An 18591-nucleotide genomic window follows, 5' to 3' on the forward strand; every position below is an offset into this window, starting at 1 on the left:
TATATGATGGTGTGTATAGACAGTATGGACAGTATATGGTGGTGTGTATAGACAGTATGGACAGTATATAGTGGTGTGTATAGACAGTATGGACAGTATATGATGGTGTGTATAGACAGTATATGATGGTGTGTATAGACAGTATATGATGGTGAGTATAGACAGTTATGATGATGTGCATAGACAGTATGGACAGTATATGATGGTTTGTATAGACAGTATGGACAGTATATGATGGTGTGTATAGACAGTATATGATGGTGTGTATAGACAGTATGGACAGTATATGATGGTGTGTATAGACAGTATGATCAGTATATGACGGTTTGTTTAGACAGTATGGACAATATAGAATGGTTTGTATAGACAGTATGGACAGTATATGATGGTGTGTATAGACAGTATGGACAGTATATGATGGTGTGTGTAGACAGTATATGATGGTTTGTATAGACAGTATCGACAGTATATGATGGTGTGTATAGACAGCATATGATGGTTTGTATAGACAATATCGACAGTATATGATGGTGTGTATAGACAGTATGGACAGTATATGATGGTGTGTATAGACAGTATGGGCCGTATATGATGGTTTGTATAGACAGTAAGGACAATATATGATGGTGTGTATAGACAGTATGGACAGTATATGATGGTGTGTATAGACAGTATAGACAGCATATGATGGTTTGTATAGACAATATCGACAGTATATGATGGTGTGTATAGACAGTATGGACAGTATATGATGGTGTGTATAGACAGTATATGATGGTGTGTATAGACAGTATGGACAGTATATGATGGTGTGTATAGACACTATGGACAGTATATGAATAGAAAAGGTGTGTACAGCAGTAGTTATATAGGCTGAACATTGACTAGAATACAGTATATATATATAAAGTGGGTAAAACAGTATGTAAACATTATTAAAGTGAACAGTGTCACTAGCAGCACCTTACAAACGGCCACAGCAGCAACAACAACATCATCTTCAGTAACACTCCTCAGACACACAGTTCAACACATAGTCAGGCTGAATAAGTAGAGGAGGTCAACATCATCATCATCAGTAACACTCCTCGGACACACAGTTCAACACATAGTCAGGCTGAATAAGTAGAGGAGGTCAACATCATCATCATCAGTAACACTCCTCAGACACACAGTTCAACACATAGTCAGGCTGAATAAGTAGAGGAGGTCAACATCATCATCATCAGTAACACTCCTCGGACGCACAGTTCAACACATAGTCAGGCAGAATAAGTGGAGGAGGTCAACATCATCATCATCAGTAACACTCCTCGGACACACAGTTCAACACATAGTCAGGCTGAATAAGTAGAGGAGGTCAACATCATCATCATCAGTAACACTCCTCAGACACACAGTTCAACACATAGTCAGGCTGAATAAGTAGAGGAGGACAACATCATCATCATCAGTAACACTCCTCGGACACACAGTTCAACACATAGTCAGGCTGAATAAGTAGAGGAGGACAACATCATCATCATCATCATCATTTACAATCCTCGGACACACAGTTCAACACATAGTCAGGCTGAATAAGTAGAGGAGGACAACGACAACATCATCATCATCAGTAACACTCCTCAGACACACAGTTCAACACATAGTCAGGCTGAATAAGTAGAGGAGGACAACATCCTCATCATCATTTACAATCCTCGGACACACAGTTCAACACATAGTTAGGCTGAATAAGTAGAGGAGGACAACATCATCATCATCATCAGTAACACTCCTCAGACACAGAGTTCAACACATAGTCAGGCTGAATAAGTAGAGGAGGACAACATCATCATCAGTAACACTCCTCAGAAACACAGTTCAACACATAGTCAGGCAGAATAAGTAGAGGAGGACAATGACAACAACATCATCATCATCATCAGTAACACTCCTCGGACACACAGTTCAACACATAGTCAGGCTGAATAAGTAGAGGAGGTCAACATCATCATCATTATCATCATCAGTAACACTCCTCAGACACACAGTTCAACACATAGTCAGGCAGAATAAGTGGAGGTCAACATCATCATCATCAGTAACACTCCTCGGACACACAGTTCAACACATAGTCAGGCTGAATAAGTAGAGGAGGACAACAAATAATATATCTGCTCTTCATGCCCGCACACACACACACACACACACACACACACACACACACACACACACACACACACACACACACACACACACACACACACACACACACACACACACATGCAAGCACACACTTACATACACATAGACACAGTTTAATGAATACATAACCAAAAGATAGTTGCGTGCACGCATAGATGACACATACACACACCCACACAGTTGCATGCTCTGACATAAAAACACACGCAAATACCAACTCACACACACACACACACACACACACACACACACACACACACACACGACCCCCCCCCCCCTTCCCTACTCTTCCTCAAAAATACTTTTGTTTTTTAAAATAAGCGTTTATGTTAAATGAATAATTTCTGGCTTAAATTATACATTTTTTCCTCTGCGGTCACCAACCAAAATTACACAGAGTCTTGGCTATTTTCTCCCTGTTTGAATTGTGTCCTGCATACTTGTGTCCCAGCGGTGTATTTAAATTCTCTCCCAGCACCACGGCCTTTCTTTAATTAGATCCAGTTAGTAATTAACTGGTGCATATTGTTTATTTCAGTTATAAGGGTCTGAAGGCTTTTATAGAATGGAAGGGACAGACCTGTACTTTAAGGCTTCAGACAGTTAACAGTGGCCGGTTGGCCAGCCACGCTGTAGGCCTCAGAGAGGAGAGTACATTGTTGCTGTGCTGCCACGTTACAGGGTCAGAGAGATATACAGGACAAACGTTTTGAGTTTGATTTTGTTTAGTGGATGTACAGATGACTCTAGACCTATTGTGAAATATGAGTCCTGTCACTCACAGTTTTGGTAGACATTGCCCCTAACCACAGATCTAGGATCAGATTACTTTGAATCATTACCTGGCTCCTAACCTCAACCATTCGACGCATAAATAAATATCTGACCTTGTATCAGTGGTTAGGGGTAACTTCTTCCTTCTCTTTCACACATCCTTATTCCAGTCATATATACAACGTGTTGTGGTGACTTACAGAACATAACAGTATTGGCAGAATGTCTTCCTTCACCCTCACTGATTGTCCACTTTGTGTTTGGACCCCAGGAAGAGTAGCTGCTGCTTTGGCCGCAGCTACTGGGGATCCCTAATAAATACAAATACTTACCAGATAGACAGATGAATATGAGCGCTAGGTTCGGTTATGATGATATGAAGTAGAACGGCTGTGTGAGTCATGCATGTGGGGTTTCCCCTGGGGGGAGGGGAGGGGGGGGGAGGGGGTACGAGAACTGGAACCAGCTTGGAATGAGGAGCCCTTCGTGTGTAGCTAGCCTGCTGCATCGCTTAAGCCTTGTTCCATAGGTCAGTGTGTGTCTCTCTCTCTCTGTCTGTCTGTTTGACTGTCGTTGTCTGTCTGTCTGTCTGTGTGTGTGTGTGATTCTGTCGCTGTGTGTGTGTCTGTGTGTGTGTGTGTGATTCTGTCGCTGTGTGTGTGTCTGTGTGTGTGTGATTCTGTCGCTGTGTGTGTGTCTGTGTGTGCGTGTGTAGACATACGTGTTTCTGTGTGTCTGTGAGTAAGAGCCAATTTATGCTTGATACCAAAATGTGGTCAGAGGCGCGTATTCATGGTGTGACGCAATTGCGAAGCGTCCGGAGGCACGCAGAGGCCAAACTGATCTCAGTACCACATCGCTGGGCGCCTTTCAAATGTTATAACAATGGGGAAGGCTCTGTATACCTCGCATTGAAATGATTGGTTGACGGTTGGTGAAAGCGGGAGGTCTTGTATAAATGCAAACTCACCTCTTTGACAACTTCCTTCACAACAACTCAACGCTGCTTGGCAAAGTGAAAAAAGTATGAATGTCCTTCTGCAGAGGCCATATCACCGTAAATGCTGCACGGCCAATGAAGACTGCGGATTGACCATGCAGCGCCTTTAAGAGAGAGAGAGAGAGAAAAGGAGAAGGAAAGAGGACAAGCCTGTGTGTGTTTGTGTGGATGGGCACATATTGGCACAAGCCAAGCCACCAGTTGGCCACATGAAGGGACGTCTTTGGGAGGCGGAATTTTTATGTGGAAACGGGAACAATGATTTCTATTAAAAAAAATATGGACATGAAGCAGGGGCCATATAACAAGGGGCCAAAACTGATTCATTAATAATGAATTCACCACTGCTATGCGTGTGTATGCATACTTGTGCACTTTAAAATGCATGCCAAACAAAAAAACATTGATTTCAAAGTTTAACAAACCATGCAACTCTATACACAAGGACTACTTTTAAGAATTTACACCAAACATCTGACAAAAACAGTGCAGATGCAAAGTTTGGTAACAGAATTTCGGTAAAATATTCTCCAAAAACTCTGTTAAATATCCACTCCGAATTAAGATTCAAAGATGTCTGCAGAGAGAATGGGGTGCCAGCTATGACATGACACCTTGACTTAAAAAAATATATATTTTGGTTGTTGAACTACAGTAAGTGGATTTACACCCGGTAACAGAATTGGGTTAAGGTTAGGGTCATGGGTCCCTGATCTGTCCTATACATAAATGAATGATATTAATGTTATTTTCTTCATGGGGATATATCCTAAATAGGTACCTATACCCTCGACTCTCCTCTGACCCCTAGCTAGCCGGCCTATACCCTCCACTGTCCTCAGGCCCCCTAGCTAGCTGGCCTATACCCTCCACTCTCCTCTGACCCCTAGCTAGCCGGCCTATACCCTCCACTGTCCTCAGGCCCCCTAGCTAGCTGGCCTATACACTCCACTGTCCTCAGGCCCCCTAGCTAGCCGGCCTATACCCTCCACTGTCCTCAGGCCCCCTAGCTAGCCGGCCTATACCCGCCACTGTCCTCTGACCCCTTAGCTAGCGGGCCTATACCCTCCACTGTCCTCTGACCCCTAGCTAGCCGGCCTATACCCTCCACTGTCCTCCGCCCCCTAGCTAGCCGGCCTATACCCTCCACTGTCCTCAGACCCCCTAGCTAGCCGGCCTATACCCTCCACTGTCCTCCGGCCCCCTAGCTAGCCGGCCTATACCCTCCACTGTCCTCTGACCCCCTAGCTAGCCGGCCTATACCCTCCACTGTCCTCTGACCCCTTAGCTAGCCGGCCTATACCCTCCACTGTCCTCTGACCCCCTAGCTAGCCGGCCTATACCCTCCACTGTCCTCTGACCCCCTAGCTAGCCGGCCTATACCCTCCACTGTCCTCTGACCCCCTAGCTAGCCGGCCTATACCCTCCACTGTCCTCTGACCCCCTAGGTAGCCGGCCTATACCCTCCACTGTCCTCTGACCCCCTAGCTAGCCGGCCTATACCCTCCACTGTCCTCTGACCCCCTAGCTAGCCGGCCTATACCCTCCACTGTCCTCTGACCCCTTAGCTAGCCGGCCTATACCCTCCACTGTCCTCTGACCCCCTAGCTAGCCGGCCTATACCCTCCACTGTCCTCTGACCCCTTAGCCAGCCGGCCTATACCCTCCACTGTCCTCTGACCCCCTAGCTAGCCGGCCTATACCCTCCACTGTCCTCCGCCCCCTAGCTAGCCGGCCTATACCCTCCACTGTCCTCAGACCCCCTAGCTAGCCGGCCTATACCCTCCACTGTCCTCCGGCCCCCTAGCTAGCCGGCCTATACCCTCCACTGTCCTCTGACCCCCTAGCTAGCCGGCCTATACCCTCCACTGTCCTCTGACCCCTTAGCTAGCCGGCCTATACCCTCCACTGTCCTCTGACCCCCTAGCTAGCCGGCCTATACCCTCCACTGTCCTCTGACCCCCTAGCTAGCCGGCCTATACCCTCCACTGTCCTCTGACCCCCTAGCTAGCCGGCCTATACCCTCCACTGTCCTCTGACCCCCTAGGTAGCCGGCCTATACCCTCCACTGTCCTCTGACCCCCTAGCTAGCCGGCCTATACCCTCCACTGTCCTCTGACCCCCTAGCTAGCCGGCCTATACCCTCCACTGTCCTCTGACCCCTTAGCTAGCCGGCCTATACCCTCCACTGTCCTCTGACCCCCTAGCTAGCCGGCCTATACCCTCCACTGTCCTCTGACCCCTTAGCCAGCCGGCCTATACCCTCCACTGTCCTCTGACCCCCTAGCTAGCCGGCCTATACCCTCCACTGTCCTCCGGCCCCCTAGCTAGCCAGACTATACCCTCCACTGTCCTTTGACCCCCTAGCTAGCCGGCCTATACCCTCCACTGTCCTCTGACCCCCTAGCTAGCCGGCCTATACCCTCCACTGTCCTCCGGCCCCCTAGCTAGCCGGCCTATACCCTCCACTGTCCTCCGACCCCATAGCCAGCCGGCCTATACCCTCCACTACACAATGTGACACACAATGAGGAAAGCAGATCAACTCTCCCAAATCAAAGCTAACCGAGCTATATAAACAGAAAGCACTCAGAGAGAGGAGAGGGAAAATGATCTGAGAGGAGGGGGATGAAGGAGGGCAGTTCTACACAAATTGTCTTCATCTGTCTCCATAGCTTTTCCTCACTAATTCAGTATCTGGGCAAAATATCTATCCACAGATACACAGTTAGTAGTGGAAGAAACAGCAGAGTTCCTTGCCTTCCTCTCTGGGACTGAAGGATTGGATCACTTAACCCATCTTTAGTACAGGGCACAACTGAGACTAACACCTATTGTTGAAAGAATAGGACGGAAATGTGTTTTGCAGTGTTATGGTTGGGCAATGTCCCATTGTCTCCACCACGTCTGTGTTTTTTAAAGCAATACAGTACTGCTTCTTTGGATGCACGACACTGAAGCTGTTTGACTATTAGATTGGATTGTGTGCACCCACACACACATTTATATAAATATATATATATATATATATGTGTGTGTGTGTGTGTGTGTGTGTGTGTGTGTGTGTGTGTGAGAGAGAGAGAGAGAGATATCTATCAGGTCCCGTCTGGCTCTGATTTAGAGGATAGTAATGTGATTAGCATTGTTTAGTTTTCACAGCTCCAGTCAGCAAGAGTCTCAGGGAAGGCCCTCTGTGTGTTCATGTTTACAGTATTATTGTTCTGTTATTTATATCTAAGAGGTCCAGATCTTACGCAGTTATTCCCTTTCTCCTTTTTCCACACTCATTGGCTCTGTTTGTAGATCATTGGCGTGGGTTGTAGATGGACATTTATTTGTAAGGCTTTCATACAAAGCTAAAGAACACCCACAAACTACAGGGAACCGTAGTGTGTAGTGTAGTGGTAAGTGAGGAGAGGAAAACGCATTAGAAATACAGACATAATGTATCTCTTTATTCTCTGCTCCAACTCTCAATATGACTAATGACAGCCATGAGCAACATCAGACACTTTGTCTCTGAGGCAATATAGTGGTGAATTATACAGCAGTTTTTAGTGTTTTAAGGCTGGGCTGTAACAAAAGCCTGCACCACTCAATTAGTGGCAGCAGGGGTTGGGGTATCTCTCCCAACCCTGACAAACCTGTTCTATAGAATAGTTTCCTCGTATTACCCTGCCCAACCCATCCCACCTCTCCCTCATACAATGAGGGCCACTTTTACAGCGTTCAATTTAGGTTGATCAAACAACCATTGACCTGTTTTATTGCAGGTATTACTGAGTGGGTTGACGTGTTGCCCCAGCCTTCTATACACTGTCTTGTCTTGTCTGTCTGCTATGTTGACGTCTTCTGCCCGGTGTGTGTGTGTGTGGTTAATGTTAATGGGGCTAGCTCATTGGGTGTCTCTTCCATAGTTGATAAGGTTCTAATAGATAAGGCTCTATCTGCTGTGCAGCCTCAAAGGAACTGGTCCGCTGGGAGAGAGAGACCTTCACACACACACACACACACACACACACACACACACACCTGGACAGATATCCATTGGCACGTAAACACAAACACAGACAGCAAACCCACATGTTCACACACTCAGACAGACGGACAGATAGGGAGTCATGTGCCAACTGGCACTTTGTTAGCAACCCCCGAAGTGCAAACACTTTGTTCTCCCTGCAAAGCCATGTTTTCTGTAGGTGCATACTGCCCACGCACACACGCACACACACGCACACACACGCACACACACGCACATATTCTCTGATCCTCTCAATTTCATGGAGGTTTTATTCTGGGCAGTGTTACCAGGGGTTAAGTACTGTGGTGATGATGTCATGGAACAATATAATGATGTTGGGGGTTAATTAAGTTTACCTCTCCCTATTACTGTGTGTGTTTTTGAGCGGGGGGAGCTGATATTATTTGTCTCACTACTCTCTCTCTCTCTCTCTTTCTCTCTCTCTCTCTCGCTCTCTCTCTCTCTCTCTCTCTCTCTCTCCCTCACTCTCTCTCGCTATCTCTCTCTCTCTCTCCCTCGCTCTCTCTCGCTATCTCTCTCTCTCTCTCTCGCTATCTCTCTCTTTCGCTCTCCCTCGCTATCTCTCTCTCTCTCTCTCTCTCGCTATCTCTCGCTCTCTCTTTCAGGCATCATCAAGGTGGGTCGTTGGAACCCTCTGCCCATTCACTTCCTATCAGATGCTCCTGAAGCCACGGTGGCTGATATGTTGCTGGATGTCTATCACATGGTCACCCTCCGCATTCAGCTACAGAGGTGTGTGTGTGTGTGTGTGTGTGTGTGTGTGTGTGTGTGTGTGTGTGTGTGTGTGTGTGTGTGTGTGTGTGTGTGTGTGTGTGTGTGTGTGTGTGTGTGTGTGTGTGTGTGTGTTACTTGCTGTTGAGGGGTGAGGAGGAAAATGTGGTGGGCAAATATAGCTTTAGCTACACAGACTATAAACTTACAGTGACAGAATTTATTGAAAGGCTTTGTATTTCCACTGTTTAGATTGATTTTGGAGATACTACAACATTCCAACTGTTGGAATAAAGTTGGAGTATTTCAATGTTATTAAATCAGACAGAGTTCCTTTGGGTGACTGATGTCATCTTGGCATTTTCTACATTTTCACTATAGGCCTCTGTAGTTCAACAGTTTACTGTTGTGGAGTATTAGGTTTAAAATCTAAATTGGGAACGATCCAAGGAGCCAGCTAGCCCAGATCCCAACATCAGAGATTGATTTATTATCTGCATTTTTCTCCAAGAGGGCTTTCATGTCAGTAACTTGCACTTTTCCAAAGAATCAGTGAACATGGCCCTGATAGCCAGATAAACAGAGATGGATAGACTCCAGATAATTGGAATGTGGTCCTTATTGTGTTGTCGCATACCATCCAGCTTTGTTTACATCTGTCTCCATGATGATGGTATTGCCTGACATGTATAGTATTGCCATGGTGATGAGAGGAAGCCCATTGGCCGGCAGTGGGAGAAGATGGATTTTGGCCGACATTCTGCAAAAATTCTCATCAAAGAAACATTTGATCTCAATATAGACTTCTATTCCCCAAACCTTGCCAAAGTTTTTTTTTTTAATGGCATTGTTTAGAAGGAGTGCAAGGGCGAATTTAGTTATTGCACACTCTCACTTCACAGAGAAGATGTTCTCTAACATGCTAGAACGTGCCAACAGGATCTCGCTAGCTCGTGCTTGGATCTGCCCACTATGATTAATTTGCTCCCATTGGAAACAACAGGCTGTGGTCTATCTTGGGTTAGTTATAAAAATCTTTGGTATTGCCCTTAGCGACTGATGTGAGTTGAGGCAAATAAATAGGTGGTTTGTGGAATAGTACAATATCTGGATAGGACAGTGTAGACCAATTCCCTAGTTATTGACTAAATAGTTCTGACTTCAAGAATTCAGTCACTATGATGCAGTGATGAACTTACACAAGGCTGGTGCAACCTAACCTTGTTAAACCAGACTGAAAACAGCATTCAGTATAGATTAGCGAGGCTACGTGCAACCAGCCCCAGGACAGGAAATAGGAAGTGACTGACTTTTTTTATGGTTCTGTAGCTTTGCCAAGTTGGAGGACCTTCCGTCAGAGCAGTGGAACCACGCCACGGTGAGGAACGCCCTCAAGGAGCTTCTCAAGGAGATGAACCAGAGCACACTGGCCAAGGAGTGCCCCCTCTCACAGGTGATACTGCACCCCTATCAAACCTCCACAACACTCCAATACTACCCTGATCTGCTCAATTCTCTCACAATCAGGGATCTAAAAATGTGACAATTTTGGTCGCATATGCTCCTAAATATACACTGAGTGCACAAAACTGGAATGTGTTCACTGAACAGTGAACACATTCCTAATATTGAGTTGCACCCCCTTTTGCCCTCAGAACAGCATCAATTCATCGGGGCATGGACTCTACAAGGTGTCGAAAGCGTTCCACAGGGATGCTTACCCATGTTGACTCCAATGCTTCCCACAGTTGTGTCAAGTTGGCTGGATGTCTTTGGGTGGTGGAGCATTCTTGGTGTACATGGGAAATTGTTGAGGGTAAAAAAATCTGGCAGCGTGGCAGTTCTTGACACACTCAAACCGATACGCCTGGTACCTACTACCATATCCGTTGAAAAGCACTTAAATCTTTTGTCTTGCCCATTCATCCTTTGAATGGCACATATACACAATCCATGTCTCAATTGTCTCAAGGCTTAAAAATAGTTCTGTAACCTGTCTCCTCCCTTTCATGAAAACTGATTGAAGTGGATTTAACAAGTGACATCAATAAGGGATCATAGCCTTCACCTGGATTCACCTGGTCAGTCTATGTCATGGAGAGAAAAAGTGAGCGCAGATTTGTGACAGTGATGGTCGCACCATAACTAAGAGAACCTACTGTTCAAACGTTGCGACCCATTACCTGCACTACGTTTCTTTCCTTCTAATGCGCATTGGCGCTGCAGCTTTATGCATCTCCATTGGCAGGCCTGCATTTTATATTCATAAACCATGACGCAGGCCATTAACACTTCGTTAAGTCATGTTACCTCGTTAGCTAGCTAGTTAACAACCTGGTAACTTTACCAGTATATCTGAACATTAGGGGGCACAGAAAGAATGGAAAAGACATAGCTTCTTCAGAAGATCAATCATCATAGCAATGAATGAATGACAGATTCACACGCCATCTCTCAGAACCTCGCTGACACTCTTAAAGAGACAGTGTACAATTTTCAATGTAATTCATCTCAATAGGAGACCATGCTTATTACACAATGTAGAAACCTAGAATTCCCCAAATGACTTTATGTGTGTGTGTTATTTATGTATCTGTGCATGCTGTGTTTAAATGGAGCTCAATGCGTGGGTGTTGATCCCTGCGTCAATTGCATCCATGTGTGCTGCTATGGTGATGGGCTAGATTTCAATGGGTGGCTTCCCCTGGTGATATATGTATATATTTTTCAATGATAGTTTGTGTATGTGTGTGTTTGTGTGTGCAAGTGAGCGAGCATTCAAATTGATCGCCAATTAAACATCTCTCTCCTTCTCTCTCTCCCCTTCTCTCTCCTTCTCTCTCTCTACAGAGTATGATTTCCTCAATAGTAAACAGCTCCTACTATGCCAATGTCTCCACTGCCAAATGCCAGGAATTTGGACGCTGGTACAAGAAGTACAAGAAAATCAAAGGTTAGAATTGTGACCTCTGGGAACTCCCAACTAGCATGGACCAATTCTCAGTGTCTTAGACCAATTCTCAGTGTCTTGGACCACTGCACCACTTGGGAGCCCGAACCGTCTCACAACCACTTTACTAACTGTCTGCTGTCCTTCTCTAACCTATACCTTAGCCAATGATTACTATGTACTGGATTGGCCAAGCCACTTGAGTGACAGCCTATTAGCGGCCAATGGCCATTCCCAGTCCTGTCCTGACCCCTGGCTGCCATCTGAAAGAGGGAGGAAGAGAAGATAATAAAGGAAATCTATAGTCGCCTGTTAACTGGCATCTCCTTCACACAGGGAGCACTGACTCTTCTTTATTAGAACCAGCTGATCTGTCCAGTGTAACCACAACCACAGGGGGTTCTACAGTACAACACAGGCCTGCCTCACAGACAGTCACACACAGACCACTGACCCCTCCTCAGCCTGTCTGTCTGTTTGTCTCTCCATCCGCCCATCCAGCACACAACGCCTGCATGGGACAATTTCTCCCCTACTCTCCAGCCCCCTTGTCCCCCATCCCGCACACACATACATGTGTACGCACACATACACACACGCACACACACTCCCCCATAGCTCTATAATTACCCTGCCGGACAGATCAAAGCAAAGCCTAAACCACAAACACAGAGTCACAGAGAGACCAGAGGAGAATAAAGTGATGTGGAGGGAGGCAGCGGTTGTCTGACAGAGTGAGTTGATGCAGTGTTGGGTTACACAGCCACTCCACTATTAGTTCTGGTCTCTGCCTGGCAGGGAAAAACACATGCTGTACGTTCACTAGCCTCCAGATGTGGACACAGTGAGTAATGGGTGATCACCCATTGACTGGCTGTCCTGTCAGTCATAGTCGAGAAGTGCGCATAGGTGTAGAGGAGAGGAATGTGTGTACAGTAGGTGTTTGTGTTGTTAAGTGTTGCATCTCTCACTCTATTTCTCTCGTTTCCTAGGAGATTATCTGGAGAAGATGTGGCCAGGAAGAGATAATTCAGAAATCAAAGGTGAGGAATCCACTGTTTGTACTGTTTCTATGATTGAAGTTAGAATGTGGCCCACTATGTTAGACCAGCATCACACTCATCTCCCCTTCCTTCCTTCCTTCCTTCCTTCCTTCCTTCCTTCCTTCCTTCCTTCCTTCCTTCCTTCCTTCCTTTCTTTCTTTCTTTCTTTCTTTCTTTCTTTTTTTCCTTTCTTTCTTTCTTTCTTTCTTTCTTTCTTCCTTTCTTTCTTTCTTTCTTTTTTTCTTTCTTCCTTCCTTCCTTCCTTCCTTCCTTTTCCTTCCCCAGTGGAGAGAGACAGCCTGGCAGACTTCTGTGTCATGGGCCATCGTCCCCCTCCCCACCTGGCCCAGCTCAGCCACCTTGGAGGGGGTGGAGGTACCCTCCTCAAGGGTGGATCTGGAGACCCCCACAACCCCTCCCAACCCCCACAACAACAACCCCAACAACAACACCCTCCCTCGCCCCACGGCCAGCTCCACCACAGCCCCCCTCTGCGTGGCCAGATCCCCCCTCCCGGCCCTCCAGCCTCCCTTCAGCCTCTCCTTGGCCCAGGCGGGCTTCTCTCCCCCCAGCTTAGCCCTCAGCTTGTCCGACAGCAGCTAGCCATGGCTCACCTCATCAACCAGCAGCTCGCTGTTAACCGCCTGCTAGCCCACCAGCACCCACAGGCCCTCAACCAGCAGTTCCTCAACCACCCTCCCATCCCTCGGCCCTCCAAGGCAGGGGGCCCTGGGGACCCCGGGAACAACCCGTCTGCTGCGGAAGTCTCCACTGATATCTACCAGCACGTCAGGGACGAACTGAAGAGAGCTAGCGTCTCACAGGCTGTGTTCGCTCGCGTGGCTTTCAACAGAACACAGGTAACCAGACTAACAGAACACAGTTAACAGAATACAGGGAACCATAGAATGCTGGTGATATACTGTAACAGAACACATGTAAACATAGAACACAGGTGACATGGGTAACAGAACACAGGTAACCATAGAACACAGGTGACAAGGTAACAGAACACATGTAAACATAGAACACAGGTGACATAGGTAACAGAACACAGGTAACCATAGAACACAGGTGACAAGGTAACAGAACACATGTAAACATAGAACACAGGTGACATAGGTAACATAACACAGGTAACCATAGAACACAGGTGACATAGGTAACAGAACACAGGTAATCATAGTACACAGGTGACATAGGTAACAGAACACAGGTAACCATAGAACACAGGTGACATGGGTAACAGAACACAGGTAACCATAGAACACAGGTGACATAGGTAACAGAACACAGGTAACCATAGAACACAGGTGACATGGGTAACAGAACACAGGTAACCATAGAACACAGGTGACATAGGTAACAGAACACAGGTAACCATAGAACACAGGTGACATAGGTAACAGAACACATGTAACCATAAAACACAGGTGGCATGGGTAACAGAACACAGGTAACCATAAAACACAGGTGACATACAGTAGGTAACAGAACACCGGTAACCATAGAACACAGGTGACATGGGTAACAGAACACAGGTAACCATAGAACACAGGTGACATAGGTAACAGAACACAGGTGACCATACATGGATGGCCTTCAACAGAATACAGGGCAGGAAACCCACCAAGTATGTAGCCACACATAGTGCAGTGCAGGGCAGGGGTAAAGGACTGAAGACAGGATGAGAGGATAGAATAACGTAATGTCAATGCTGATGTCCCATTTACAAAACGATTTGGAATATTGGGATGACTTTGAGATAAGTCAGCAGTAATATTTCTATGATTTGGTTTCTCCTCGGGGGTTTCAGCCAGTTTCAATTTAATGAGAGTTATGAGTGAGGTAAGCTGATGCCACAGCTTGCTGTGTTTCCCCGCTCCAGTTCAGTCTCTTTCTCCGCCCTCCCAGCAGTACACACACCTGCTGCATTCACACACAGTCACGCCCCATTAGAGCCAATATGGAGCTCACATGAAGGGTTTAGGGCAGGTGAAGTGTGCATGTGTGTGTTGTGCGTGCATGCATGCACATGGTTGTACGAGCGAGTGCGTACAGTGCGTGTGTGTGCAACCACTCATTCTAAATGTATACGTTTGCGGCGTGTGTGCATGTGTGTGTGTGTGTGCACCAGGGCCTGCTGTCGGAGATCCTGCGGAAGGAGGAGGACCCTCGCTCTGCCTCTCAGTCCCTGCTGGTCAACCTCAAAGCCATGCAGAACTTCCTCAACCTCCCTGAGGGGGAGAGAGACCGTATTTACCAGGAGGAGCGTGAGCGCAGCATGAACCCCCCTGTCGGCCTGCCCCCTACCCCTAGCTCCAGCCCCGGGGGCCCCCGCCTCTCACAGGTACCCCGCCCACCACCCACTGCCCTCCAAAACTACCATAGACATTCTCCACCAAGCTCCTCTACAGCAGGGCCTGTGTGTGTCTGGTTGATTGTGGTGTGTCTTGTCTGTCTTTGTGCCTTGTTGATGGTTTATATTGTCTGTATGTTTTAGTTTCTGTCTGGCGGTTGGTTTGGTTGGTGTCTGTGGTTCTGCATCTCAGTGGTCTAAGGTTCTGCATCTCAGTGGTCTAAGGTTCTGCATCTCAGTGGTCGAAGGCTCTGTATCTCAGTGGTCTAAGGTTCTGCATCTCAGTGGTCTAAGGCTCTGCATCTCAGTGGTCTAAGGTTCTGCATCTCAGTGGTCTAAGGTTCTGCATCTCAGTGGTCTAAGGTTCTGCATCTCAGTGGTCGAAGGCTCTGTATCTCAGTGGTCTAAGGTTCTGCATCTCAGTGGTCTAAGGCTCTGCATCTAAGTGGTTGAAGGCTCTGTATCTCAGTGGTCTAAGGTTCTGCATCTCAGTGGTCTAAGGCTCTGCATCTCAGTGCCAGCTGTGCCACTAGAGATTCTGGGTTCGAGTCCAGGCTCTGTCACAGCCGGCCGCAACCGGGAGACCCATGGGGCGGCGCACAATTGGCCCAGCGTCGTCCAGGTTAGGGGATGATAGTGACTAGTGACTCCTGTGGCGAGCCGGGCGCAGTGCACGGTGACACGGTCGCCAGGTGTACAGTGTTTCCTCCGACACATTGGTGTGGCTGGCTTCCGGGTTAAGTGGGCATTGTGTCAAGAAGCAGTGCGGCTTGGTTGGGTTGTGTTTCGGAGGACGCACGGCTCTCGACCTTCGCCTCTCCCGAGTCCGTACGGGAGTTGCAGCGATGAGACAAGACTGTAACTACCAATTGGATACCACGAAATTGGGGAGAAATAGAGGCTACATTATTTTTTTAAGTAACATTATTTAAAAAAAAGATTAGTCTTCCACTCGAGGGGATCTACCAAGTCAGGGTTAAAAAATAGACTGGGAAAGGGGATAGTACTAAAGACACCGATCTAACCATATGTAACTATATGTTGAGAAAAGGCACATAAATACATCTCATTGATTGTGTCTCTATGTTTTGTGCGTGTGATGTTCGATGACAAGATGGTAACAATGGAAATGTTTGACAGGACGTATTTAGACCGACCATCACTAACCATGTCCCATGCCACCTCATGCAGAAGGTGTGGGAGAGAGGTCTGGACGAACAGCTCACTCCTGACGCCTGGGCTTCTATCTGGAAGAATAAGACTAAAATCTCCAACTCGGTGAGCAGTTCACCCATCTACAATACTTTTATGTCTCAGTTCACCCATCTACAATACTTTTATGTCTCAGTTCACCCATCTACAATACTTTTATGTCTCAGTTCACCCATCTACAATACTTTTATGTCTCAGTTCACCCATCTACAATACTTTTATGTCTCGCAATACAGTACTACTTGAGCCTTTGTGAGCCGTGTATTCATCAACAATCCCTTTTTGGCTTGTTCACAGAATGTACCTCACACACAGAATTCCTTTTGATCAGACATGGCTGAAATGTTTGTGTACAGTATGTCAAATACTTGCTATGATTGATTTAGTTTGCATGGTAATGTGGAACAAATGAAATAGTCCCAATGTCCAAGAAAATGTATTGTTTACAATAAAGATACAGCCTGTTGTCATAGGAACATGCTATAGCAAAGGGACAATTCATTTGGATGTGCTTCCTAACCCCACATGGCCTTTTAGGAACATCACAGATAACAATCTCTCTCTGATGCAAAGGACAAACACTCATTCTGGGACGAATTTGTGTACTATCATTATTATGTCTGTATAAATTTATCTTGCCATCGTTTACGCTTGGGAATGCCAGATTACTAGTCTGGTCCTGCAAAGATAAACCTCAAAGTCTTATAAGAAAACATACTGAGATTCAATACAGAGTCATTCAAACAGAAACTACAAAGAAGAGGAGAGAGAATGGCTTAATGACTTTTAATCTGTAAACATTCTCCATGTCGGAACATGTACGTCTATGAGTCTAATGTTTGTTTAAAAGAAGAAAAAACTTTGACTGATCGTCAACTGATTACCTGTCATTCTTACTTGAAACCTAAACTTTGGTCGTTGGCACAGGGACAACATGTGAACTAGAGTTGGCAGTGTTACCCATTCAGGCAAACTCTGGTACAACTTCCTGGTTTAAAAACTGGTTCTTTCTCTATGGGCCGCCTCTCCCTGGTCCCTCCTACCTATCCTCCCTCAGCCCAAGCCGCCATGCCTCAACCCAGACCTGCCCCTGAAGCTGGAGTCTCTGGTCAACATCACGTCAGGTATCTATGATGAGATCCAGCAGGAGATGAAGAGAGCGAAGGTGTCTCAGGCGCTGTTCGCCAAGGTGGCTGCCAACAAGAGCCAGGTGAGAGGCCTGTTTCACCCATGACCCATGACATTGTCCCTATCCTGCTACAGCTTTCCTAACCTATTGTGCCCAACTCCCAATCCTAATCTATTGTACCCAACTCCCAATCCTAACCTATTGTACCCAACTCCCAATCCCAACCTATTGTACCCAACTCCCAATCCTAACCTATTGTGCCCAACTCCCAATCCTAATCTATTGTGCCCAACTCCCAATCCTAACCTATTGTACCCAACTCCCAATCCTAACCTATTGTGCCCAACTCCCAATCCTAACCTATTGTACCCAACTCCCAATCCTAACCTATTGTGCCCAACTCCCAATCCTAACCTATTGTACCCAACTCCCAATCCTAACCTTAATCGTTAAGGGAATGCAAACATATGTGGCCCCTGTCAGTGCTTAGGGGCAGTTTCTCCTGTCCTCGTGATGTGGGTGGCGGATGGAGCAGGGTTGATAACCCTCTTCCCCAGGCTGTTATATCAGACAGTCAGTGTGTCTCCACAGTAGTAGATAAACAATACCAGACAGATAAGCCAAATACCAACCTGGGGAAGAACTGATTCAGACATATGATACCCCCCCCCCCCCCCCCCCCCCCCACACACACACACACACACACACACACAGACTCCTTCAACAAACACACAAACTGTTTAGAGCACATGAAGACATGGTGTTGTGGGAATGGATATCTACAGTGAGGACACTGTTTGCGTGCGTGTTTGTGAGAAAATATTACCTGTGTGTTTGTGTGTGTGTGTGTGTATTGATCAAGCTGTGTCTCCCAGGTTCAGGGGTCCGGGGGTGGCTGGGCAGAGTTGGGCTGGGGGTCATGGCTCACTGCACCCATCTGCTGCAGCTGGCCCAGAGAGGAGAGGAGAGAGGGATGCTGAGGGAGAGGAGGATGGGGGATGAGAGGGGGATGCTGAGTGAGAGGGGGATGGGGGATGAGAGGGAGGATGAGAACTGATCAGGTTATTAACACTGCATGCTGGTGGAGGCTGGATGCACACAACAGCTGGTGTCAAAGACTGGCCTAGTCTAGCATAGATAATCAAATCTCCCCCCCCACTCCCCATCCCTTTCTCCCCTCCCTT

General features: G+C 46.8%; 1 protein-coding gene across 6 annotated transcripts in view; it reads left to right on the forward strand.

The window, feature by feature from the left end:
• The window catches only part of LOC110504295 (DNA-binding protein SATB2), a 66396-nt gene that overhangs the window by 35052 nt on the left and 12753 nt on the right, over nt 1–18591 (forward strand). For 3 of the 6 annotated variants that reach the window (XM_036974637.1, XM_036974636.1, XM_036974638.1), the window contains 8 exons: nt 8609–8735; nt 10044–10167; nt 11565–11667; nt 12657–12707; nt 12993–13567; nt 14845–15057; nt 16207–16344; nt 17336–17488. In XM_036974637.1, the coding sequence (XP_036830532.1) occupies nt 8609–8735; nt 10044–10167; nt 11565–11667; nt 12657–12707; nt 12993–13567; nt 14845–15057; nt 16207–16344; nt 17336–17488 (1484 nt within the window). The remainder of the gene's footprint in view (nt 1–8608; nt 8736–10043; nt 10168–11564; nt 11668–12656; nt 12708–12992; nt 13568–14844; nt 15058–16206; nt 16345–17335; nt 17489–18591) is intronic. The other 3 variants (XM_036974639.1, XM_036974640.1, XM_036974641.1) reach the window with 2 other exon arrangements.

This window comes from Oncorhynchus mykiss, chromosome 3 (genome assembly GCF_013265735.2).
Source record: "Oncorhynchus mykiss isolate Arlee chromosome 3, USDA_OmykA_1.1, whole genome shotgun sequence".
Classification (NCBI taxonomy): Eukaryota; Metazoa; Chordata; class Actinopteri; order Salmoniformes; family Salmonidae; genus Oncorhynchus; species Oncorhynchus mykiss.